The 21,330-nt window shown below is 46.9% G+C and overlaps 2 protein-coding genes across 5 annotated transcripts in view; both read right to left on the bottom strand.

Moving 5' to 3' along the window:
- Positions 1–384: 384 nt before the first annotated feature.
- Positions 385–15,040, bottom strand: LOC110527112 (inhibitor of nuclear factor kappa-B kinase subunit epsilon-like). Its single transcript, XM_090240911.1, is given in 10 exon segments — positions 385–1,909; positions 2,075–2,147; positions 7,329–7,511; positions 7,546–7,653; positions 7,865–7,937; positions 7,940–8,015; positions 8,334–8,515; positions 8,623–8,737; positions 8,852–9,010; positions 14,891–15,040. Coding segments are annotated over 9 exon segments (1,053 nt in total). The 5' UTR covers positions 14,978–15,040; the 3' UTR covers positions 385–1,909; positions 2,075–2,077.
- A 1,334-nt stretch (positions 15,041–16,374) lies between these two features.
- Positions 16,375–21,330, bottom strand: part of LOC110527111 (SLIT-ROBO Rho GTPase-activating protein 2) — a 123,502-nt gene continuing 118,546 nt past the window's right edge. For all 4 annotated transcript variants that reach the window (XM_036983320.2, XM_036983321.2, XM_036983322.2 and 1 more), the window contains exons 21-23: positions 20,921–21,146; positions 20,532–20,642; positions 16,375–20,415 (exon numbers count right to left, since the gene is read on the bottom strand). In XM_036983320.2, coding sequence (XP_036839215.1) covers positions 19,915–20,415; positions 20,532–20,642; positions 20,921–21,146 — 838 coding nt within the window. In that variant the 3' untranslated portion in view covers positions 16,375–19,914. The remainder of the gene's footprint in view (positions 20,416–20,531; positions 20,643–20,920; positions 21,147–21,330) is intronic.

Below are 21,330 nucleotides of genomic sequence, written 5' to 3'. Positions count from 1 at the left end.
GTGGGTCATATGATTGAGTGTAGTCTGGCCCAGGAGTGTGAAGGTGAACGGAAAGGCTCTGGAGCAACGAACCGCCCTTGCTGTCTCTGCCTGGCCGGTTCCCCTCTTTCCACTGGGATTCTCTACCTCTAACCCTATTACAGGGGCTGAGTCACTGGCTTACTGGTGCTCTTTCATGCCGTCCCTAGGAGGGGTGCGTCACTTGAGTGGGTTGAGTCACTGATGTGATCTTCCTGTCTGGGTTGGCGCCCCCCCCTTGGGTTGTGCCGTGGCGGAGATCTTTGTGGGCTAGTTTGTTATATCTGGAGTACTTCTCCTGTCTTATCCGGTGTCCTGTGTGAATTTAAGTATGCTCTCTCCAATTCTCTCTTTCTTTCTCTCTCTAGGAGGACCTGAGCCCTAGGACCATGCCTCAGGACTACCTGGCATGATGACTCCTTGCTGTCCCCAGTCCACCTGGCCGTGCTGCTGCTCCAGTTTCAACTGTTCTGCCTGTGATTATTATTATTTGACCATGCTGGTCATTTATGAACATTTGAACATCTTGGCCATGTTCTGTTATAATCTCCACCCGGCACAGCCAGAAGAGGACTGGCCACCCCTCATAGCCTGGTTCCTCTCTAGGTTTCTTCCTAGGTTTTGGCCTTTCTAGGGAGTTTTTCCTAGCCACCGTGCTTCTACACCTGCATTGCTTGCTGTTTGCGGTTTTAGGCTGGGTTTCTGTACAGCACTTTGAGATATCAGCTGATGTATGAAGGGCTATATAAATACATTTGATTTGAATCATGGTGGTGGCAGCATCATGCTGTGGGGATGATTTTCAGCAGCAGGGACTGGGAGAGTAGTCAGGATCAAGGGAATGATGAACAGAGCAAAGTACAGAGAGATCCTTGATGAAAACCTGCTTTAGAAGCGCTCAGGACCTCAGACTGGGGGCGAAGGTTCACCTTCCAACAGGACAACGACCCTAAGCACACAGCCAAGACAACGCAGGAGTGGCTTCGGGTCTCTGACTGTCCTTAATTGGCCCAGCCAGAGCCCAGAATTAAACCAATCAAACATCTCTGGAGAGACCTGAAAATAGCTGTGCAGCAACACTCCCATCCAACCTGGCAGAGCTTGAGAGGATCTGCAGAGAAGAATGGTAGAAACTCCCCAAATACAGGTGTGCCAAGCCTGTAGCGTAATACCAAAGAAGACTTGTGGCTGTAATCACTGCCAAAGGTGCTTTAACAAAGTATTGAGTAAAGGGTCTGAATACTTACGTAAATGTGATTTCAGTTTTTTATTTGTAATAAATGTGCAACAATTAAAAATAACTGGTTTTGCTTTCTCATTATGTGGTATTATGTGTAGATTGATGAGGGGGAAAAAACAATTTAATAATTTTTAGAATAAGGCTGTATCATAACTAAATGTGGCACAAGTCAAGGGGTCTGAATACTTTCCGAATGCATTGTATTTAATCCCCTCGTGCTGCATGTCTGAAGGCAGCTGATGTTACTCACTGGATGTCCTCCCTCGTGACGTAGGGCAATCACAACATACACAGATCATATGATTTCACACGTCCACCGGTACATGAATGGGTTTATTCATGGTATACACATACTAATGTGTAGGATGAGCATCTGTCGATGTCGACATTTATTATGTTCGTTTCTCACTAGGAATTCTTCAGTTTGCATTGTTACTTTAAGATTAGAGAACAAAGGTCGGAGACTTCCAAAGCAGCTGAGTTAGAAACATCCACCTCTTACTATAGCTCTGTCTGTCTGTCTGTCTGTCTGTCTGTCTGTCTGTCTGTCTGTCTGTCTGTCTGTCTGTCTGTCTGTCGTTGCATGGTCACAGTCCCATGGGTCTGGGTCGATCAGACTCCAGCATGGTTGCAGAGATAACAGCTCCAGAACTGCAGGAGACAAGTAGTCACGTCTTAATGAGTGATATTACAGTTTGTCCTTCAGATGAAACAATTGAGGAGCCAACTATGTGTAATCTGGCAGGGATAGGAGGTTAGAGTTAAGGGTTAGGGTTTAGGCGCTAAAGTTAGGCGTTAGGGGTAAAGGCCACTGACCACTCAATGATGATGCGGTTGTTGCATGGAAATTCTCTCACCACTATCTCTCTCCTTCTTCAGCCGGTGCATCCTGGACACACAACAATAAAAACACAGGGTTTTACACGCATATGCAGGAAGGCAGGCAGCCAATCACTTACGCATGCACATATGTATGTAAACTGACACACGCACGTACACACACACATTTGTTTTACCATACTTGTGGGGACCAATCAATTGATTCCCATTCAAAATCCTATATTTTCCCTAGACTTAACTAAGGGTCTTCACAGGCCCAAAAAGTTGGACCCGTTCCAAAATGGATTTGGGGCTTTCTCACCCGGACCACATAAATACATATTTTAAATATAAAGACCCGTTCCAAACGGAACGGCAGAAAATATATATTCTGGGAAGGCTTTCCACTAGATGTTGAAACATTGGAGGCAAGTCAACGCAGCATTCAGCCACAAGAGCATTAGTGAGGTCGGGTACTGATTGTGGGCAATTAGGCCTGGCTCGCAGTCGGTGTTCCAACTCATCCAAGGTGATCGATGGGGTTGAGGTCAGGGCTGTGTGCAGGCCAGTCAAGTTTTTCCACACCGATTCTGACAAAACATTTCTTGTATAGTGCCGTGTAGCTCAGTTGGTAGAGCATAACGCTTGCAGCGCCAGGGTTGTGGGTTTGATTCCCACAGGGGACCCGTATTAAAAAAGATGCACTCACTACTGTAAATCACTCAGGATTAAAGCATCTGCTAAAATGACTAAAATGTAAAAAATAAAAACGTAAGGACCTCGCTTTGTGCACAGGGTCATTGTCATGCTGAAGTGCCTTCCCCAAACTGTTGTCACAAAGTTGGAAGCACAGAATTGTGTCGAATGTCATTGCATACTCTAGCATTAAGATTTCCCTTCACTGGAACCAAGGGTCTGGCACCATGAAAAAAAAAATCCCTCCACTAGGCATTGGGGCAGGTAGCATCCGCCAAACTCAGATTCGTCTGTCGGACCGCCAGATGGTGAAGTGTGATTCATCACTCCAGAGAACGCGTTTCCACTGCTCCAGAGTCCAATGGCAGTGAGCTTTACACCACTTCAGCCAACGCTTGGCATTGAGCATGGTGACCTTAGGCTTGTGTGGCTGCTCGGCCATGGAAACCAACTTCATGAAGCTCCAGAAGAACAGTTATTGTGCTGACGTTGCTTCCAGAGACAGTTTGGAACTTGGTAGTGAGTGTTGCAACTGAGGACAGAAGAAATGTACGCGCCACGTGCTTCAGCACTCTGCGGTCCCGTTCTGTGAGCTTGTGTGGCCTACCACTTCGTGCCCAAGCCTTTTTTATGCTCCTAGATGTTTCCACTTCACAACAGCACTTACAGTTGACCGGAGCAGCACTAGCAGGGCAGACATTTGACAAACTGACTTGTTGGAAAGGTGGCATCCTATGGCAGTACCACGTTGAAAGGCACTGAGCTCTTCAGTAAGGCCATTCAACAGCCAGTGTTTGTCTGTGGAGATTGCGTCGCTGTGTGCTCAATCTTATACACCTGTCAGCACTAATTTGAAGGGATGCGGGTGTCCATTTACATATACACACACAAACACACGTGTATATACACTGCTCAAACTTAACACTTAAACAACACAATGTAACTCCAAGTCAATCACACTTCTGTGAAATCAAACTGTCCACTTAGGAAGCAACACTGATTGACAATACATTTCACATGCTGTTGTGCAAATGAAATAGACAACAGGTGGAAATTATAGGCAATTAGCAAGACACCCCCAATAAAGGAGTGGTTCTGCAGGTGGTGACCACAGACCACTTCTCAGTTCCTATGCTTCCTGGCTGATGTTTTGGTCACTTTTGAATGCTGGCGGTGCTTTCACTCTAGTGGTAGCATGAGACGGAGTCTACAACCCACACAAGTGACTCAGGTAGTGCAGCTCATCCAGGATGGCACATCAATGCGAGCTGTGGCAAGAAGGTTTGCTGTGGTGCAAGGAGGAGCTGGAGGAGCACTGCCAGAGCCCTGCAAAATGACCTCCAGCAGGCCACAAATGTGCATGTGTCTGCTCAAACGGTCAGAAACAGACTCCATGAGGGCGGTATGAGAGCCCGACGTCCACAAGTGGGGGGTTGTGCTTACAGCCCAACACCGTGCAGGACAGTTTGGCATTTGCCAGAGAACACCAAGATTAGCAAATTCACCACTGGCGCCCTGTGCTCTTCACAGATGAAAGCAGGTTCATACTGAGCACGTGACAGACGTGACAGAGTCTGGAGACACCGTGGAGAACATTCTGCTGCCTGCAACATCCTCCAGCATGATCGGTTTGGCGGTGGGTCAGTCATGGTGTGGGGTGGCATTTCTTTGGGGGGCCGCACAGCCCTCCATGTGCTCGCCAGAGGTAGCCTGACTGCCATTAGGTACCGAGATGAGATCCCTTGTGAGACCATATGCTGGTGCGGTTGGCCCTGGGTTCTTCCTAATGCAAGACAATGCTCGACCTCATGTGGCTGGAGTGTGTCAGCAGTTCCTGCAAGAGGAAGGCATTGATGCTATGGACTGGCCTGCCCGTTCCCCAGACCTGAATCCAATTGAGCACATCTGGGACATCATGTCTCGCTCCATCCACCAACGCCACGTTGCACCACAGACTGTCCAGGAGTTGGCGGATGCTTTAGTCCAGGTCTGGGAGGAGATCCCTCAGGAGACCATCCGCCACCTCATCAGGAGCATGCCCAGGCATTGTAGGGAGGTCATACAGGCACGTGGAGGCCACACACACTACTGAGCCTCATTTTGACTTGTTTTAAGGACATTACATCAAAGTTGGATCAGCCTGTAGTGTGGTTTTCCACTTTAATTTTGAGTGTGACTCCAAATCCAGACCTCCATGGGTTGATAAATTTGATTTCCATTGATAATTTGTGTGATTTTGTTGTCAGCACATTCAACTATGTAAAGAAAAAAGTATTTAATAAGAATATTTCATTCATTCATATCTAGGATGTGTTATTTTAGTGTTCCCTTTATTTTTTTGAGCAGTGTATATTATGTAGTATTACGTAGTATCTCTCTTGACTGCATCAAACCGGGACAAGCTAGTTAATCTAGTTAACGCTTTCTCATCCTAACAACTCCATTCAGAATATTAAGTAGCAGCCTACCTATTGGCTCTTGGCCGTTGCATCCTTCAAATTTTAATTAGATCTGCTATTGACTAGGCATCTCCTAACTTTTGTCACACACGGAGGCTCTATGACTGTAACCTATTGCCATTTCGAAGACTTACGATTGGCCACTCTCGTGAAAGGCAAGGATCTCTCTCGTCTATATGGGTTGACTTCCGGACAAGTCAGTTAAAATTACACATACCTGAGACGTTATTTAAAATTCTGGATTCGGACCCGCTCGGGTCCCGGATCGGGTGCAGGTGGATCTGTGAAGACCTATAATCCTTGAAATATTTACTACCAAATTCCAAGAATCCTCAAATAATATACAGTAAAGTCAACTTGGAAATTCATCAATCATCTGTTGAATAATAAAAAGGTTTCTACAGCTATCTCAATTTAATGTTGAAAATAAGACAGCTATTGTTCCTAAAGCTTCAAAATGGCCAAAATTATCCCACTCTTTTAATCTGCAGATCTAAGATATTTTACAAATTATGGCCAAATATCTGTACCACCATGTTTTTCTAAAATCCTAGAAATAATTTGTTTATCTGGAACCATTCAGAAAACTTGGCCATGCCTGAGTTGGCTTCATTGATTAGTGAATCCAAATTGTAGTCATGATAATCATGGTAATGTCACATTCTGACCTTTATCCCTTTGTTTTGTCTTTATTTAGTATGGTCAGGGCGTGGGTTGGGGTGGGCAGTCTGTTAGTTTTTCTATTTCTGTGTTTGGCCTGATATGGTTCTCAAATCAGAGGCAGCTGTCTATCGTTGTTCCTGATTGAGAACCATATTTAGGCAGCCTGTTTTCCTTTGTGTTTTGGAGGGTGGTTATGTTCAGTCTTTGTGTGTCTGCACCAGATAGAACTGTTTCTGTTTTCACTTTGTTGTTTTGTTTTTGAAGTGTTCAGTTTCATTAAAAGAAAGATGAACACTAACCACGCTGCGCTTTGGTCCTCTCCTTCTTCCACCTCTGAATGCCGTTACAGGTAAGAATAATAAATGTTATTATTTTTTATTTTTTTTAAAGAGCCCGGAATCTCAATTGGTGTTCTAGTTGATGGAAAGTTGTCCTGGAAAGATATTCACTTTGTCTGCAGCAAAGTGGTTTAGTCCGTCGGTATCATCAGGAAAAAACATGTGGTTTGGTTCATCAGGCTTGTTTTCTAACACGCTGACCACACCGCCCGTGTCGCATGCGCGCCAGTGCTGCAAAATAAATGTACACATACATGTTATTCCATCACTGCACCCACACTGCTCGCGCGCGTCTGCGTAACCAGGTGCTAAAATAGAACTTGGTTCTATTTGTGACGCTTGACGCACTGCAAGTCCCGCCTCTCCCATCTCCTCATTGGTTTTTAGGAGCATATACCCACGTGGGTGATTGAAAGATGACCTGAGGTCCACACTCCAGTCCAGTTGGTGGTGGTAATGCACCTTAAAGTTGGTTGCCAATTGCCTTATAAAGTCCACATAAGAAGCCTGAAGGAGGAGAGATTACTAGAAACAAACTAGGTTTACCCTTTTAAATGTGGATTAATTGTCCCAGTAGAGGACCATGTGCATTTCAGGTAAAATAACATCCCAATGTTTATATCCCAGGACAAATTAGCTACCAATAGCAAGCTAGCTAGCTAAATTGCCATAAATGTTTAACGCTTTTCGACCTGTCCAGAAATGAATATAGTTGGTTCAGAGTTCATTTTGATATTTCAACCTGAGTGTCCTGATCGCGTCTGTTGCGGGTGGACAAAATCAACATGCGTGCGATGGTGCACGCGTACGCAGTGTGGTCAGCATGTAACACTATAGTACAGCTTTATTTGCCCATATCTCAATTACTGCAAAATTGTCTGGGACAGTACATATGGTTCCTACCCACAGTGGGGCAAAAAAGTATTTAGTCAGCCACCAATTGTGCAAGTTCTCCCACTTAAAAAGATGAGAGGCCTGTAATTTTCATCATAGGTACACTTCAACTATGACAGACAAAATGAGGGGGAAAAAAATCCAGAAAATCACAAGGCTGAAGGCTGGCAAGTGTGTGTGTGTGTTTGGGTGTATACTCACGTGTTGTGGTGGTGAATGTATATGCGGTGAGCTGCGGCCTGTTGCAGGCAGAACAGATGGACTGAGACTCTCTGTAGTATCTCTGTGGTGGCAAAAAATAACTGGCCAAATGCCCAACACTTCTCCTGGTCTGCCTCCAGTATCCCAGCTAACACTGGCACCAGTTGACCACTCAGACCCCTACACAGAAGAAGTGGAAGAGTGAGAGGTACTGACTGAGAGCTGGCTGCTCTGTGGCAGGCGGTAACTCCACTCTATAGGGCCGTCGTCAACCCTCTGGGCTCCAGCAATGGCCCCAACCGGCTTCTCTGTGGTGACCTTATACCTACACGGCACCGACAGGGTGCGTGGGAGCAGAGGAGAAGGAAGACACCAGCGTTTTATTGTCCTGTCCTGTTTCATCTGGTGTTGTGTTTTGCTGAATCCCAATAAAATGGCAATAACTTGTTCATTTCAATGTAATTCCAGGTTGCCCATAGTAATTACACACACACCAACTGTTGGAGCTATGAAACACACAACACACACAGACTTACATGGTGGGCTTGTTCTTGCGGGGTCCTCTGTAGGGTGTGAAGGGTAAAGTACCGGTGGCAGCGTGGTAAAAATACTCCACAGGTCAGCACTCACACCATAGGCCTTCTGCTGGGGTTTCCGCAGCACTGCACACTCATTTATGTCTGGGTGCTATACACACACACACACACGCTAAATACCATAACCTGCCCTACCTTATGTTATCTGCTGAGGCTTAGGAAACACTGCATGCTCAGACAGGTCTGAGACAACATTCGACGTAATCTCTCCTCTCCGTCCCGTTGTTCTTGTCTATAACTGCTCTGTACTTTGTCATGTACTTTTTAAGTGGACCTCAGGAAGAGTAGCTGCAGCATGTGCAGTAGCTAATGGGGATCCTAATAAACTAAGCTGTCGCTTACCTTTCCCCTCTTCTCCACATAGCCTCCCCGTTTTCTCTCCTCCACCAACCCTCTCTCTCTCTCTCACCACGTATTCCTCTGTCCCGTAGAGGGAGACAAACTTCTCATCGTCCTCTAGTTCTCTGGCCGCTCCAAATTCTGTTTGCTTATAGATGGACCTCCCGTCCTCTCCCACCTGACGAATGATGTTCCCAGGCTTAATATCTTGATGCACCACCCTGTTTTCACGCAGATGGTTCATCCCGTGCACTAGAAGAAATAGGACGAATGGTTCATCCAAATGATTGGGGGGGGGGGGCACCTTCTCATCCCCCGGCTCCTAACCTCTCTTCACCTCCAACCACACATACACTGACCCACACAATGTAGTACTATGAGGAGCTCTAGTTCTGGTAGACCGAAGGCGTTCTCTGGCTCCACCAGCAGACTGAGCAGACTGCCTCCTGAACAATACTCCATCACCAACACCCTCTGTTTACTCCTCAGCTACAGACAGAGGGGGGGGGGGGGGGGGGGGGCATGACTAATCAGGTTTGATGAAGGTAAAAAACGGTTTGTGCTACCCCTCTTCTCCTCCTGCCTCACTTCCTCTCCTCCCATCCTCACCTCCTCCACGGAGAAGAGCTTGACGATGTTGTTGTGGTTGAGTCTCCTGAGCATCTCGAACTCTCTCATCTGAACCTTGTACGGACGACTGTAGCTCATCAGTTTAAACACCTTCACTGCGACCTGCTGCCCTGTCATCTACACACACAAGTTAGTTATCAAAAGTTAGCGATCGTATGACATCTCACTCACCCTTTGATGTGTTTGAAATATAAACGCAACATGTAAAGTGTTGGTCCCATGTTTCATGAGCTGAAATAAAAGATCCCAGAAATGTTCCGTATGCACAAAAAGCTTATTTCTCTCAAATGTTGTGCACAAATTTGTTTACATCCCGGTTGGTGAGCATTTCTCCTTTGCCAAGATAATCCATCCATTTTTTTATTTAACCAGGTAGGCCAGTTGAGAACAAGATCTCATTTACAACTGTGACCTGGCCAAGATAAAGCAAAGCAGTGCGACACAAACAACAACACAGAGTTACACATGGAATAAACAAACGTGCAGTCAATAACACAATAGGGAAAAAGTCTATATACATTGTGTGCAAATGAGGTAAGATAATAAGGTAAGGCAATAAATAGGCCATAGTGGTGAAATAATTACAATTTAGCAATTAAACACTAGAGTGACAGATGAGCAGAAGATGAATGTGCAAAGGAGAAGAAAAAAAACAACAGTATGGGGATGAGGTAGTTGGATAGGCTATTTACAAATGGGCTTTGTACAGGTGCAGTGATCTGTGAGCTGCTCTGACAGCTGGTGCTTAAAGCTAGTGAGGGAGATTTTTGCAATTTGTTCCAGTCATTGGCAGCAGAGAACTGGAAGGAAAGGCGGCCGAAGGAGGAATTGGCTTTGGGGGTGACCAGTGAAATATACCTGCTGGAGCGCATGCTATGCGTGGGTGTTGCTATGGTGACCAGTGAGCTGAGATAAGGCGGGACTTTACCTAGCAAAGGCTTATAGATGACCTGGAGCCAGTGGGTTTGGCGACGAACATGAAGCGAGGGCCAGCCAACGAGAGCATACAGGTCACAGTGGTGGGTAGTATATGGGGCTTTGGTGACAAAACAAAAGGCACTATGATAGACTACATCCAGTTTACTGAGTAGTGTTGGAGGCTATTTTGTAAATGACATCGCCGAAGTCAAGGGTCGGTAGGATAGTCAGTTTTACGAGGCTATGTTTGGCAGCATGAGTGAAGGATGCTTTGTTGCGAAATAGGAAGCCAATTCTAGATTTATTTTGGATTGGAGATGCTTAATGTGAGTCTGGAAGGAGAGTTAACAGTCTAGCCAGACACCTAGGTATTTGTAGATGTCCACATATTCTAAGTCAGAACCGTCCAGAGTAGTGATGCTGGACGGGCGGGCAGGTGCTGGTAGCGATCGGTTAAAGAGCATGCATTTAGTTTTACTTGCATTTAAGAGCAGTTGGAGAACACGGAAGGAGAGTTGTATGGCATTGAAGCTCGTCTGGAGGTTAGTTAACACAGTGTCCAAGAAGGGCCAGAAGTATACAGAATGGTGTCGTCTGCGTAGAGGTGGATCAGAGAATCACCAGCAGCAAGAGCGACATCATTGATATATACAGAGTAAAGAGTCGGCCCGAGAATTGAACCCCGTGGCACCCCCATAGAGACTGCCAGAGGTCCGGACAACAGGCCCTCCGATTTGACACACTGAACTCTGTCTGAGAAGTAGTTGGTAAACCAGGCAAGGCAGTCATTAGAGAAATCAAGGCTGTTGAGTCTGCCGATAAGAATGTGGTGATCGAAAGCCTTGGCGAAAGCCTTGGCCAGGTCAATGAATACAGCTGCACAGTATTGTCTTTTATCGATGGAGGTTATGATATTGTTTAGGACCTTGCTGAGGTGCACCCATGACCGATTTCGGAAACCAGAATGCATAGCGGAGAAGGTAAGGTGCGATTCAAAATGGCAGTGATCTGTTTGTTAACTTGGCTTTCGAAGACCTTAGAAAGGCAGGGTAGGATAGATATAGGTCTGTAGCAGTTTGGGTCTAGAGTGTCTCCCCCTTTGAAGAGGGGGATGACCGTGGCAGCTTTCCAATCTTTGGGGATCTCAGACGATATGAAAGAGAGGTTGAACAGGCTAGTAATAGGGGTTGCAACAATTTCGGCAGATAATTTTAGAAAGAGAGGGTCCAGATTGTCTAGCCCGGCTGATTTGTAGGGGTCCAGATTTTGCAGCTCTTTCGGAACATCAGCTATCTGAATTTGGGTGAAAGAGAAATGGGGGATGCTTGGGCAAATTGCTGTGGGGGGTGCAGGGCTGTTGATCGGGATAGGGGTAGCCAGGTGGAAAGCAAGGCCAGTCGTAGAAAAATGCTTATTGAAATTCTCAATCGTCATGGATTTATTGGTGGTGACATTGTTTCCTAGCCTCAGTGCAGTGGGCAGCTGGGAGGAGGTGCTGTTATTCTCAATAGACTTTACAGTGTCCCAAAACTTTTTGAAGTTTCTGTTTGAAAAAGCTAGCCTTTGCTTTCCGAACTGCCTGTGTATATTGGTTCCTAACTTCTGTGGCATATAAAGAAGCTGATTAAACAGCATGATTATTACACAGGTGCACCTTGTGCTGGGGACAATAAAAGGTCACTCTAAAATGTGCAGTTTTGTCACAACACAATGCCACAGATCTCTCAAGTTTTGGTGAAGCTTGCAATTGGCACGCTGACTGCAGGAATGTCCACCAGAGCTGTCGCCAGAGAAATACTGATGTTTTAGAGAATTTGGCAACCACCCTCACCGCAGACCATGAGTATGGTGTTGTGTGGGCTAGCGGTTTGCGAATGTCAACGTTGTGAACAGAGTGCCCCATGGTGGCGGTAGGGTTATGGTATGGCCAGCATAAGCTACTGACAACAAACAGTTGCATTTTATCGTTGGCAATTTGAATGCACAGAGATCCCGAGGCCCATTGTCATCCCATTCATCCCCCACCATCACCTCATGTTTCAGCATGATAATGCACGGCCACATGTCGCAAGGATCTTTACACAATTCCTGGAAGCTGAAAATGTCCCAGTTCTTCCATGGCCTGCATACTCACCAGACATGTCACCCATTGAGCATGTTAGTGATGCTCTGGATCGACGTGTACGACAGCGTGTTCCAGTTCCCGTCAAGTTCGCGGCCTGTGAGTGTCGGCAATAAAAGAGGAAAGCCACAACTTGAGAGGAAGAGCTCTAGTGGATGTTCAAAGGTTGCCAGCAACAAGGGGTGGAGTGAGAGGAGACAGCCCGTCAATTCTGTTACCCTTCCAAGGACCAGTTACTGACAAATAAAGTGACCATAGGATATACAAGTTATTAGATGAGGGCATATGTACCGAAGCCTTGAAGATATTAGAACTGCCAGACGTTTGGGCATGTGGCAACAGCCTGTAAAGAGAAAAGGTGCCAGGTGTGGAGGGGAGCATGAGTATGGGAAGTGTGGGGATGGTGAACAACCTACGCGCTGCAGCTGTGGGGGTGTTCATAGCGTGGCATCTAGTGGGTGTGAGGCAAGGAAGCAGGTAGCGGAGGTGCAACAAGTGCGAGTGGAGAGAAGGGTGTCATATGCTGAGGCAGTGAGGGTGGTCCAGGGAGATGCAGGTTCCAGGGTGACATGGGTTGGAGCATCAATATGGTATACATAGATAAGAGAAAGCTGGTGACGTTCATAGCAGGAGCTATCAATAGCACTGCTAAAGTAGAGTCTAAAACAGAGAGGATTCAGCTAATAGTGAAATCTGCTGGGAGACATCCGAGTGTGACAGGGTTGACCTGGGAAGAGGTTGGAGATGACCTCAATCAGCCGAGGGTGGAGTCATGTATTACTGGATCTTAGTTAGTACTACAATGGAATGCCCGAAGCCTGTTGGCTGATGGGTAGGAGTTCAAGCAGTTCATTGTGGATGTGCCAGTTAAGCCTGATGTGATGTGTGTCCAGGAAACAGGGGGGGTGGGGGGTGGACTTGCCTACAGGATGCTCGGCAGAGGTAATTAACAGGAATATGTGGTGGTGGTGTGGTTGAGAGGAGGGGCGATAGTGAACAGATATTGGACCTGGAAGTGCTCCAGAATAGAACTAAGGTAATGTGGTGTGGAGATTTTCATGCCCACAACACGCTCTTGGGGGAAAACGGATAGATGGAAATGGCCAAGTGATGGGAACATCTGATAGAAATGAAAGATCTAGTGTGCCTGAATGATGGCCGAGGGACCAGGATTGATGTACCTCACTCTGGTATCTAATGCGATGGCAGGAATCTGTGAGTGGGAGGTATGGGAGGAGTCGACAGTAGGGAGTGATCATTACCTCATAGTATGCACAGTAGGGAGGAGGAGATGTCAGTGGATGGAGTAGGCAGGTGGGTGTTTGGAAGGGCAAAGTGGGATCAGTTTAAAGAGCTGAGTGAGGTGATGGCTCGGTGGATATGAGATGGGATGTGGATAGTATGAATAACTGGGTGAGAACAGCGTTAGTGGGAGCAGCTACTGAGGTTATACCTAAGAGTTCAGGGAGGAGGAAAACAGTCCCATGGTGGACGGAGGAGTGTGGGGCAATACTTCCTGGAGAGCAGGGGGCTAGTATCGCCACATCAGAGTGGGTTCAGGAAGGGTAGGAGAACTATGGACCCAGTGCTCTGCTTAGAAGCAGAGGTCAGGAAGACTCAGGTGAACAAGGAGACTGTTGTAGCTGTCTTTTTTGATGTGGAGAAGCCGTATGATATGATGTGGAAGGAGGGGTCGTTAATCAAGCTTGATATTATGGCGGTAGGATGAAGAACGTACAAATGGCTAAAGGATTTCCTGTTTGGAAGGGTTATCCAAGTGAGGGTGGGGAAGTCTCTCTCAGGCAGCTAGCTACCTGGTGGATAACGGTACACCGCAGGGGAGCGTGATTAGTCCTCTGTTGTTCTCAATCATGATCAATTATGTTTACTCTAAGGTACGGCCGGACATTGGGAGGTCATTATTTGCAGATGGCAAATGTGCCATTACATAGTCAGGAAGGTACAGGAAGCAATTGATGAGGTAGAGTGGTAGGCATTAATGTGGGGGTTCAGGTTCTCTGTAGAGAACTCAGTGTTCTTTACCAGGAGGAAGATGGGAGATGAGGTATGCTTGAGGTTATATGGGAGAAACTTTGAGAGGGTGGACACGAGCTTTGGGTGGGTGGGTAATACCTAGGCGAGGGAGATGGGACTGCATGGAAGGGAGTTTAGTCAGATGGTACAAAAGATCCAAGGACAAGACATACTGGGTCAGGATTTGTAGTCCAGGAACATGGGGTGGCAGTCAGGAAACGTATTACAGATCATCTGGCTGTACAGGGTGAAGGATGTAGTTACTTGCTCTAATTCATGTGCAGTGTTGATGAGTCTCCAGTCCTTTAGGTCACGTAGCAGACATGACCTGCTGTATGAGGTGTTACAAACCCATGGCAGGATTAGACAGATGGGTATACAGATAAGATTTACTTGGGTCCATGTCCATGTGGGGGTGGAGGGGAATGAGGCAACTGATATAATGGCTAAACAAGCACTTAGTAGTGGGAATGTTGATGTTGTAGTTTTAATGATCGAGGCAGAGGTAAAAAGCCTGATATGGACAGTGATGGTGCAGAGATAGCGGGAGCAGTGGAATTGAGATACTAAGGGCAGGCATTTATTTCAAGTACAGAGGAAAGTTGGGGAGGGGAGGACGGCAGGGAGGGACAGAAGAGAGGAGGTTATTTTTTTACAAGATTAAGGGTGGGACACAGCCAGTAGATTAAGGGTTTGGCCGGTGTAGGCCGTCATTGTAAATAAGAATTTGTTCTTAACGGACTTGCCTAGTTAAATAAATGTTCAATTTAAAAAATATATATGTTCTCCCTGTCTCTGGCCCACCCTCCAGTACAATGGGTGGTAATGTACCATAACGTTGGATGCCAAGCGCCTATAAACCCCACCTAAGAAGAAGAAGTGTAACTGCAATCTTTTTTGTAAGGGGGAGTTTGGAGTCCTACCTTGTTGCGGGCCTTATAGATGCTGGCGGTGGTCCCCTGCCCAAGCACATCTTCCAGTGACCACAGGTTGGCTGTGCTCACCATCATTTTCTCTGTCCTTTTTGGAGGGGTTTGGTTGGCTGAGGTATGGAATATAGGCTGTGTGTCAAGAACAGAAACACTTTCTCTTCAGAATGAAACCCATTGACAGGAAATCAAGAAGGAAGGGATTCATATGCAGTCAGAGGAAATGTGGACTTCGCTCCTGTCGGAAAGGTAAACAAGTGAACGAAGTTCTCAAATTGTCAAGTGAATAGAGAGACTACCGGTTACATTATATGATACATACAACTGGCCCGAATCCGTCTACGGTAACGTTGATACACATCTGTTGCAGCCGAGGATGCAATGTAAAACGTTCTCATACGGGACCCGCCAGGTGTTGGGATTTTCTGACAGGGCGTTGTTAAACACAGAAAATAGACCCATAAAACTATTTTCTACACAACACTATTCCCCCCACACACACACACACACACTCAGATTTCTCTGACGTTTCCCAACAAATCCGGAATTTTCCCAATGTATTCTCCGTCACTGAATGGGGTTATCTTTGAAGATTTCCATGGAAATGCGGTTTACTCTTCCCAAAGTATGTCCATAAAAACGAGTTGAATCGTTTTGGTATGGAGATCAATGGCAGAGGGTCGAATTTGCTTGACAAAAAAATTGAATTGCTTATTTGATATAAGTTTCGTAATGGTTAGGTTGTTATGAGTGCACTGATATAAGTGAACGAAACCAACTCAATTGTACCTGCTGTTCAGGCGAGTACCTGCCATTTAATTGTCTAGAATGGTCCCACCACTTCCCTGCCTTCCACCTTTGAGGACATGTATTTATATTGTTAGAGCGATCACTCGACTATCTTATCAATATAATGGATACCCTTCGATTCTCTGAAAGTTTCGGTGCAGTGCTGTAACGTCCGAATTTTGAACCAGCCGGCTTCAAATGTAGGCTCTGGTGACATCTAGTGGTTGATATTGCCTACTACATCGCTCTATACAGTTGGGTTGCCTCCCACAAAGCTCCTTGGTCTTGATTTCACAGGGCCTACTGTAATTTATTGGAAACTTCCATTTTGAAAATCCAGGTTTTTTGACGATGGAAAGATAATAATATTCATATTGATTATGATGTCCAGGCCTGGACTATTAGAGAGAACTGTGAGGGGTGTTCCTTGAGGTTTCCTACACTAAATGATCTCCTGACCCCTAATGAACATATGTTGCCTATCTATGGTAGGACGTCTCTGATGGAGGAGACGACCATCTCTTCGTCGACACAGACGCCGTGTTTACTCCCTCTCTCTGTAATACAGCCCTGTGGATGCAGAGCTTCTGAAGACACAAGTGGTGAATGTAAAAAGTCTCATCCTGTGTGTGTGTGTGTGTGTGTGTGTGTGTGTGTGTGTGTGTAATCTCCCCACCAACGCAGAGACCTTTTATAGCAAGAGATGTTTATTTAAAAAAAAAAAGTCTACTACAAGAACTAGACATAGAATTATATAAGACCTATTTGATTAAGCTACTATTGCTATTACTGTACAATATTGTACCAGAAAAACAGTGTACCTCTGTAATGTACAACATTGTATGTACAAAGTACATCTTAACATAGGATTCTCCGGTAATACAGAGACAACTATAAATATATTTGACATTACAGTCATTTTTTTGTATTTTTTTAGGTCCCGTGTTTTCAAATGGGCAAGAAATGCATATTTAACAATAGTTTAATCAGAATTTAAAAAATCATCATCGCACAAATCAGTCCGTGAGCACACTGTAATTTCAAGTGTGTGGTGAATGATTTGAGCTCAACTGATAATACGGTGTGGAGACTGAGGCTCCCGGCTCCTATACAGCGAAGCCAGGTGAACAGAGACTCCAACCACAAAGCATCACCCATGAGTGTGTGTTCGTATGACGTGTGTTGATGCCTAATCGCCCCAGTGGCCAAAGATGAGGTAAGGGGAGCAACCCTATGTAAAACACATCTGAAAATACACACAGAGATAAAACATTACATTTAAGAAATCAACCACCTGTTACAGAGCATTTGGGATTGCAATAATACAATTATATACCTGGGGTTTGCAGGGTGGGGAGGAAGGAATAAGGGAGGAACTAGAGAGAGGGATATTTGTAAGGAAAAGGTGTGTGTCTGTGGGAACAGAGGGAGAATGCTAGGAGAAGGAGAAAGGTACAGAGAGAGGTTGATAGGGAGAGGGGGAAAGACAGAAACTGTCTGAACTAGTTGTTCTGCCCTTCTCCCCTGAGGGTTCTCTTGAGCCCTATCATTGACGATCTCAGACTCGGTCTGATGTCAGACCGGGCGTTAGAGCTGTCAATCACTAGAGCATCCCGCCTCCCACTGACCTTGACCAATCAAAACATTCTGTCACACCCCGCCCCCCTTGACAAATCAGAGTTCGGACTACAGAAAATGCAAATGATGTCACCGTGACAGACAGGACAGGACCGTTTTGACGTTGACCACGTGATGCGACAGTCAGAGTAACAGACAGTTAGGGAGTCACAGCAGAGGTTCTCTTAAAGACGAGCACCACAGAACAGGCCTCGGGGCTGTTGCTTTAACTCATGTCATTGGGTTATATAAATCCAATAAATGATTGGACGCTGGTCCGCCATGATACACACCAATGCTCTTGGTAGAGGAACGAGAGAGTGACACTTTTCCAGGAATGGCTGAAATGACTGGGACTGAGTACTAGTCAGTCACACAAACATTAAGCCTAGTGAGCAGTGGCTCTGCTGTCTGTGGTGTCCCCTTCCTGTTGGTCCCCCTGTCCCCAGAAAGCTGCCATTAGTTGGTTCCCTTCATGATGCGCAGTTAATGGGCAAATCCACTTAAAAAAACTATAATTTGGTATTTGTTTCATTAGTCCACTGTTGATACAGTCCCAAAATGTTTTGAAAGTCAACAGTCAAGTTTTCAAGATGTTGGGAGTTTCAAGAAGCAAAGTGTCTCCAGCCACATCATCATTGATGACGCAAATTATCCTGACATTTTTTTCGCTTGCCAGCAGTCAGGTTTGGGACTGTATCAACAGTGGACTAATGAAACAAACACCAAATAATTTTTTTGAGTGGGTTCTCCCTTTACGTTTCAGTTCTAGGAGCTGTGCAGAGTCACTGACAAGACACGGTTCAGTATGACATATTCTGAGGATTTAACTAACAACTGGGAGAAAAGAAGCATAATGTAATTATTCCAAATGTGCTTGACGAGGTTTGTTTGTGCTCGTATCTAAACAAACTCTTCCACCTCACTGAGATTCCTCGTCTGCACTTTTCCAGTTATCGTCATGATTATTAAACATATATACACAAGGAAAAACAAACATGTTTGTGGATTTTGTTTTGGAGTCATAATTTGCGTGTAGCTGGTCGAAGAGGTGCATTGCTTGTATTGTAGATAGACGCAGTCAGTCAGTCAGTCGGCACTGCGACTGCTGTGGCCCCAGCATGCGAGGAGAACCTGAAAAGGCATTTAGCTGCCACAGAACACACACACACACACGTCATGCATGCGTGTGTGTGTGTTCTACTTCTGTAATAGAGTGTATATTAATGCCGGGAATCTAAGGGAGAGAGAAGCAGCAGGCCTGGCATGCTGCTGAGTTGGTGAGTCTCTGTCAGACTCTTATTGCTAAAGAAAGGGGGGTTATTGAGCAAGTCCACGTCGTGCCCTTATGCACCAGCAGGAGGTGCTGCTGTAAAGCCAGACAAGCGTTGCGTTGCACTATGTTGGTTGTACCGAATGTCGAACAGGGCTATTCAATTCTGGTCCTGGAGGGCCCCGTCACTACTGCATTCAATTCTTGGGACTCCTTCCCACCCGGGAAACAGGTGATTGGACTCTCTGGCAAATTGATGACATCAGATGGTCAATCAATCTCCACTTAGTAAAGAGAACCAGCATTACTTTGGCCACTGAGGGCCGCTAATTGAAAAGCCCGGATGTCGAGTCTAAGAGAGTACAGTAGAAAAGACCCTAGTGTAAAGCAACTCTACGGGTTAGCGTTTTGTGTGATGATGAATCCCCACAACACGCCGCTTGCTGCCCAGACACCTCGGAGGATCAGAGATGTAACCTAGCTCTCTCCTCCTCACATAGAAGCAGGCATTCCCCCTGCACTCTACTCCAGAGCTTTTCTATCGGCGATATAGCCCGGCTTTTCACCGGAGTTGCTGCATCTTCTGGTCCTCTGTCCCTCCATCCATCTATCAGTCCAACTCTCTCTCTCTCTCTCTCTGTCCAGGCTGGCAGATCCAGTCTTGCCTCAGTCTTGAAGCAGCGGAGTGAACAGGTCACGGAGTTTCTACAGAGTTAGTTAGTGTTCTCTGTTTCCACAGTCGGTCTGTGTGTTCTCAGAGAGTGTGGAATCCAGGAGTCACACTGCCACACACACAGCCAACCAGGTGAACCACTCCTCCCGTCCACTCCAGTATTCTCAAGGTTAGTTGGGGATAAATGTCCTTAAATGTCACCATCTATTTAAAATCAAACAGTGCTCTCACTCAAGTGTAAGGTATGCCACACACACCTCACACACACACACACACACACCTCACACACACACACCTCACACAGGCACACCTCACACCAGTATATACAGTACAGGCGCCATATCTCTTTTTGTCAGGCTGCTTGTCCATTTGGATGCCTTGTTTGATTTTCTGTATTACTCCGTGTCAGTCAGAAGGTAGGTGTGATGACTAAAGCTACCAAGAGGGGGCAGAGTTGAGTCATGGATGCTCTACATATGGTTCGGGGGTTTTCCCCATAAATGGTTAAGAGTTTGCGAGGTTAAGCTGATCCAAGATGGGAGCTATCCCACTTATTACTGGGGTGAGAGGAGATGGGGACAGGGTGTGTGGATCGAAGGGGTGTGTGTGTGTGTGTGTGTGTGTGTGTGTGTGTGTGTGTGTGTGTGTGTGTGAGAGTGAGTGCCCTCAGGCGGGGCAGGACTTGTCGTTGGGCTGGGGTGGGGGAGGAGGGGTTGGGGGGACAGTGGTGGTTGGGGAGCCCATAGCCGGACTGCCGCCTCCTCCACCCTTGGGGAAGACCACCGGCTTGGGCCGCGTGGCTGGAGGGCGAGGCTCTCGGAAGGAGGGAGTGGAGGCAGAGAGGGCTGAGGAGGCGAGAGAGGAGGATGCGGAAGAGGGCAGGGGGCTCCTGGGCTTGGAGGGGCGGAAGGAGGAGGGGACGTCGCTAGCGGACGAGGCGCTGCGTTGGAGGGGGTGTGAGTGTGGAGGCCCTGCGCCCTCGCTGTCCCTCAGCAGACGGGAGTGGAGGGGACTGGAGGGCTCGGACGCCCCGCCACCCCCACACACACCCTTCAGCTGCTCCAGTGTGTCCAGCACCACGTCGGGGGTGTGCGTGTGCTTGACACTGCTCTGCCTCTCCAGCTCTTTCAGCTCACTCAGAGCAGAGCTCATAGCCGCCTCGATATCCTGAAACAGGAGATGTCGGACAGATACAAATCAGAATACACACGCGCACACATTTGCCTGAGGGGTGAGGGGTCAAAGGTGAGAGGTGCGGTGTCAGAGGTCAGAGACGGGCGCACCTGTGAGGTGGGCTCCATCTGAGCGATGACCTCAGGATCCAGGGGCCGGTGGTTGCTGAAGCTCTTAGAGCGGCCCGTGGTAGTCGCCTTGCAGAACTGAGGGCTCTCCACCTACACAACAAATGAGTCGTTGCAATCAGCAATAACAAGAATGAACAGAGAACAGTGGAGGCTACTGAGGGGAGGACAGCTCATAACAATGGCTGGAAGGGCATCAAACAACATGGAAACACCGTGTTTGATGTCTTTGGTACGACTCCATTGACTCCGTTCCAGCCATTAGTATGAGTCGTCCTCCCCTCAGCAGCCTCCACCGACAGATAATAAAACCCAACAACTGAAAAAGAGCGATAGTACGGCACTAATGGAAGCTATGTTTTTGACACTACCTTGGTCTTGAGAGAGGAGTGGCGCGTGATTGAGGAGTTGAGGACACTGTGGGCGCTGACCGGTCGCTTGTCGCCGCCCTCCTTCACCAGAGCCCCTCCCACTGGCAGACTGGCCGTCCTTACGCCCCCTCCTGTCGCCCCAGACAGGGACACATCACCCCCCTGGACCCCCTCAGACCCCCAAAAGGTCCTACGGATACTCCCCAACTCAGGCCTCTTCCTCATCCTGACAGAGAGAGAGAGACATAGAGAGGTGGGGGGGGAGAAAGAAAAGTGAAGGCGAGCGAGGGAGAGAGAGAAAGAGGGAGAGAGAGAAAGAAAGAAAAAGAGAACGATGGAGAGATCAGAATGGTTAGTGAGAAGGTGAAAACAGACTGAGATCTGATTGGGTCAGTGAAGGTGTAAATGAC

Source organism: Oncorhynchus mykiss, chromosome 7 (genome assembly GCF_057628025.1).
Source record: "Oncorhynchus mykiss isolate SJ-2025 chromosome 7, ASM5762802v1, whole genome shotgun sequence".
Lineage (NCBI taxonomy): Eukaryota > Metazoa > Chordata > Actinopteri > Salmoniformes > Salmonidae > Oncorhynchus > Oncorhynchus mykiss.
This window is presented reverse-complemented; position numbering and strand designations above follow the sequence as displayed.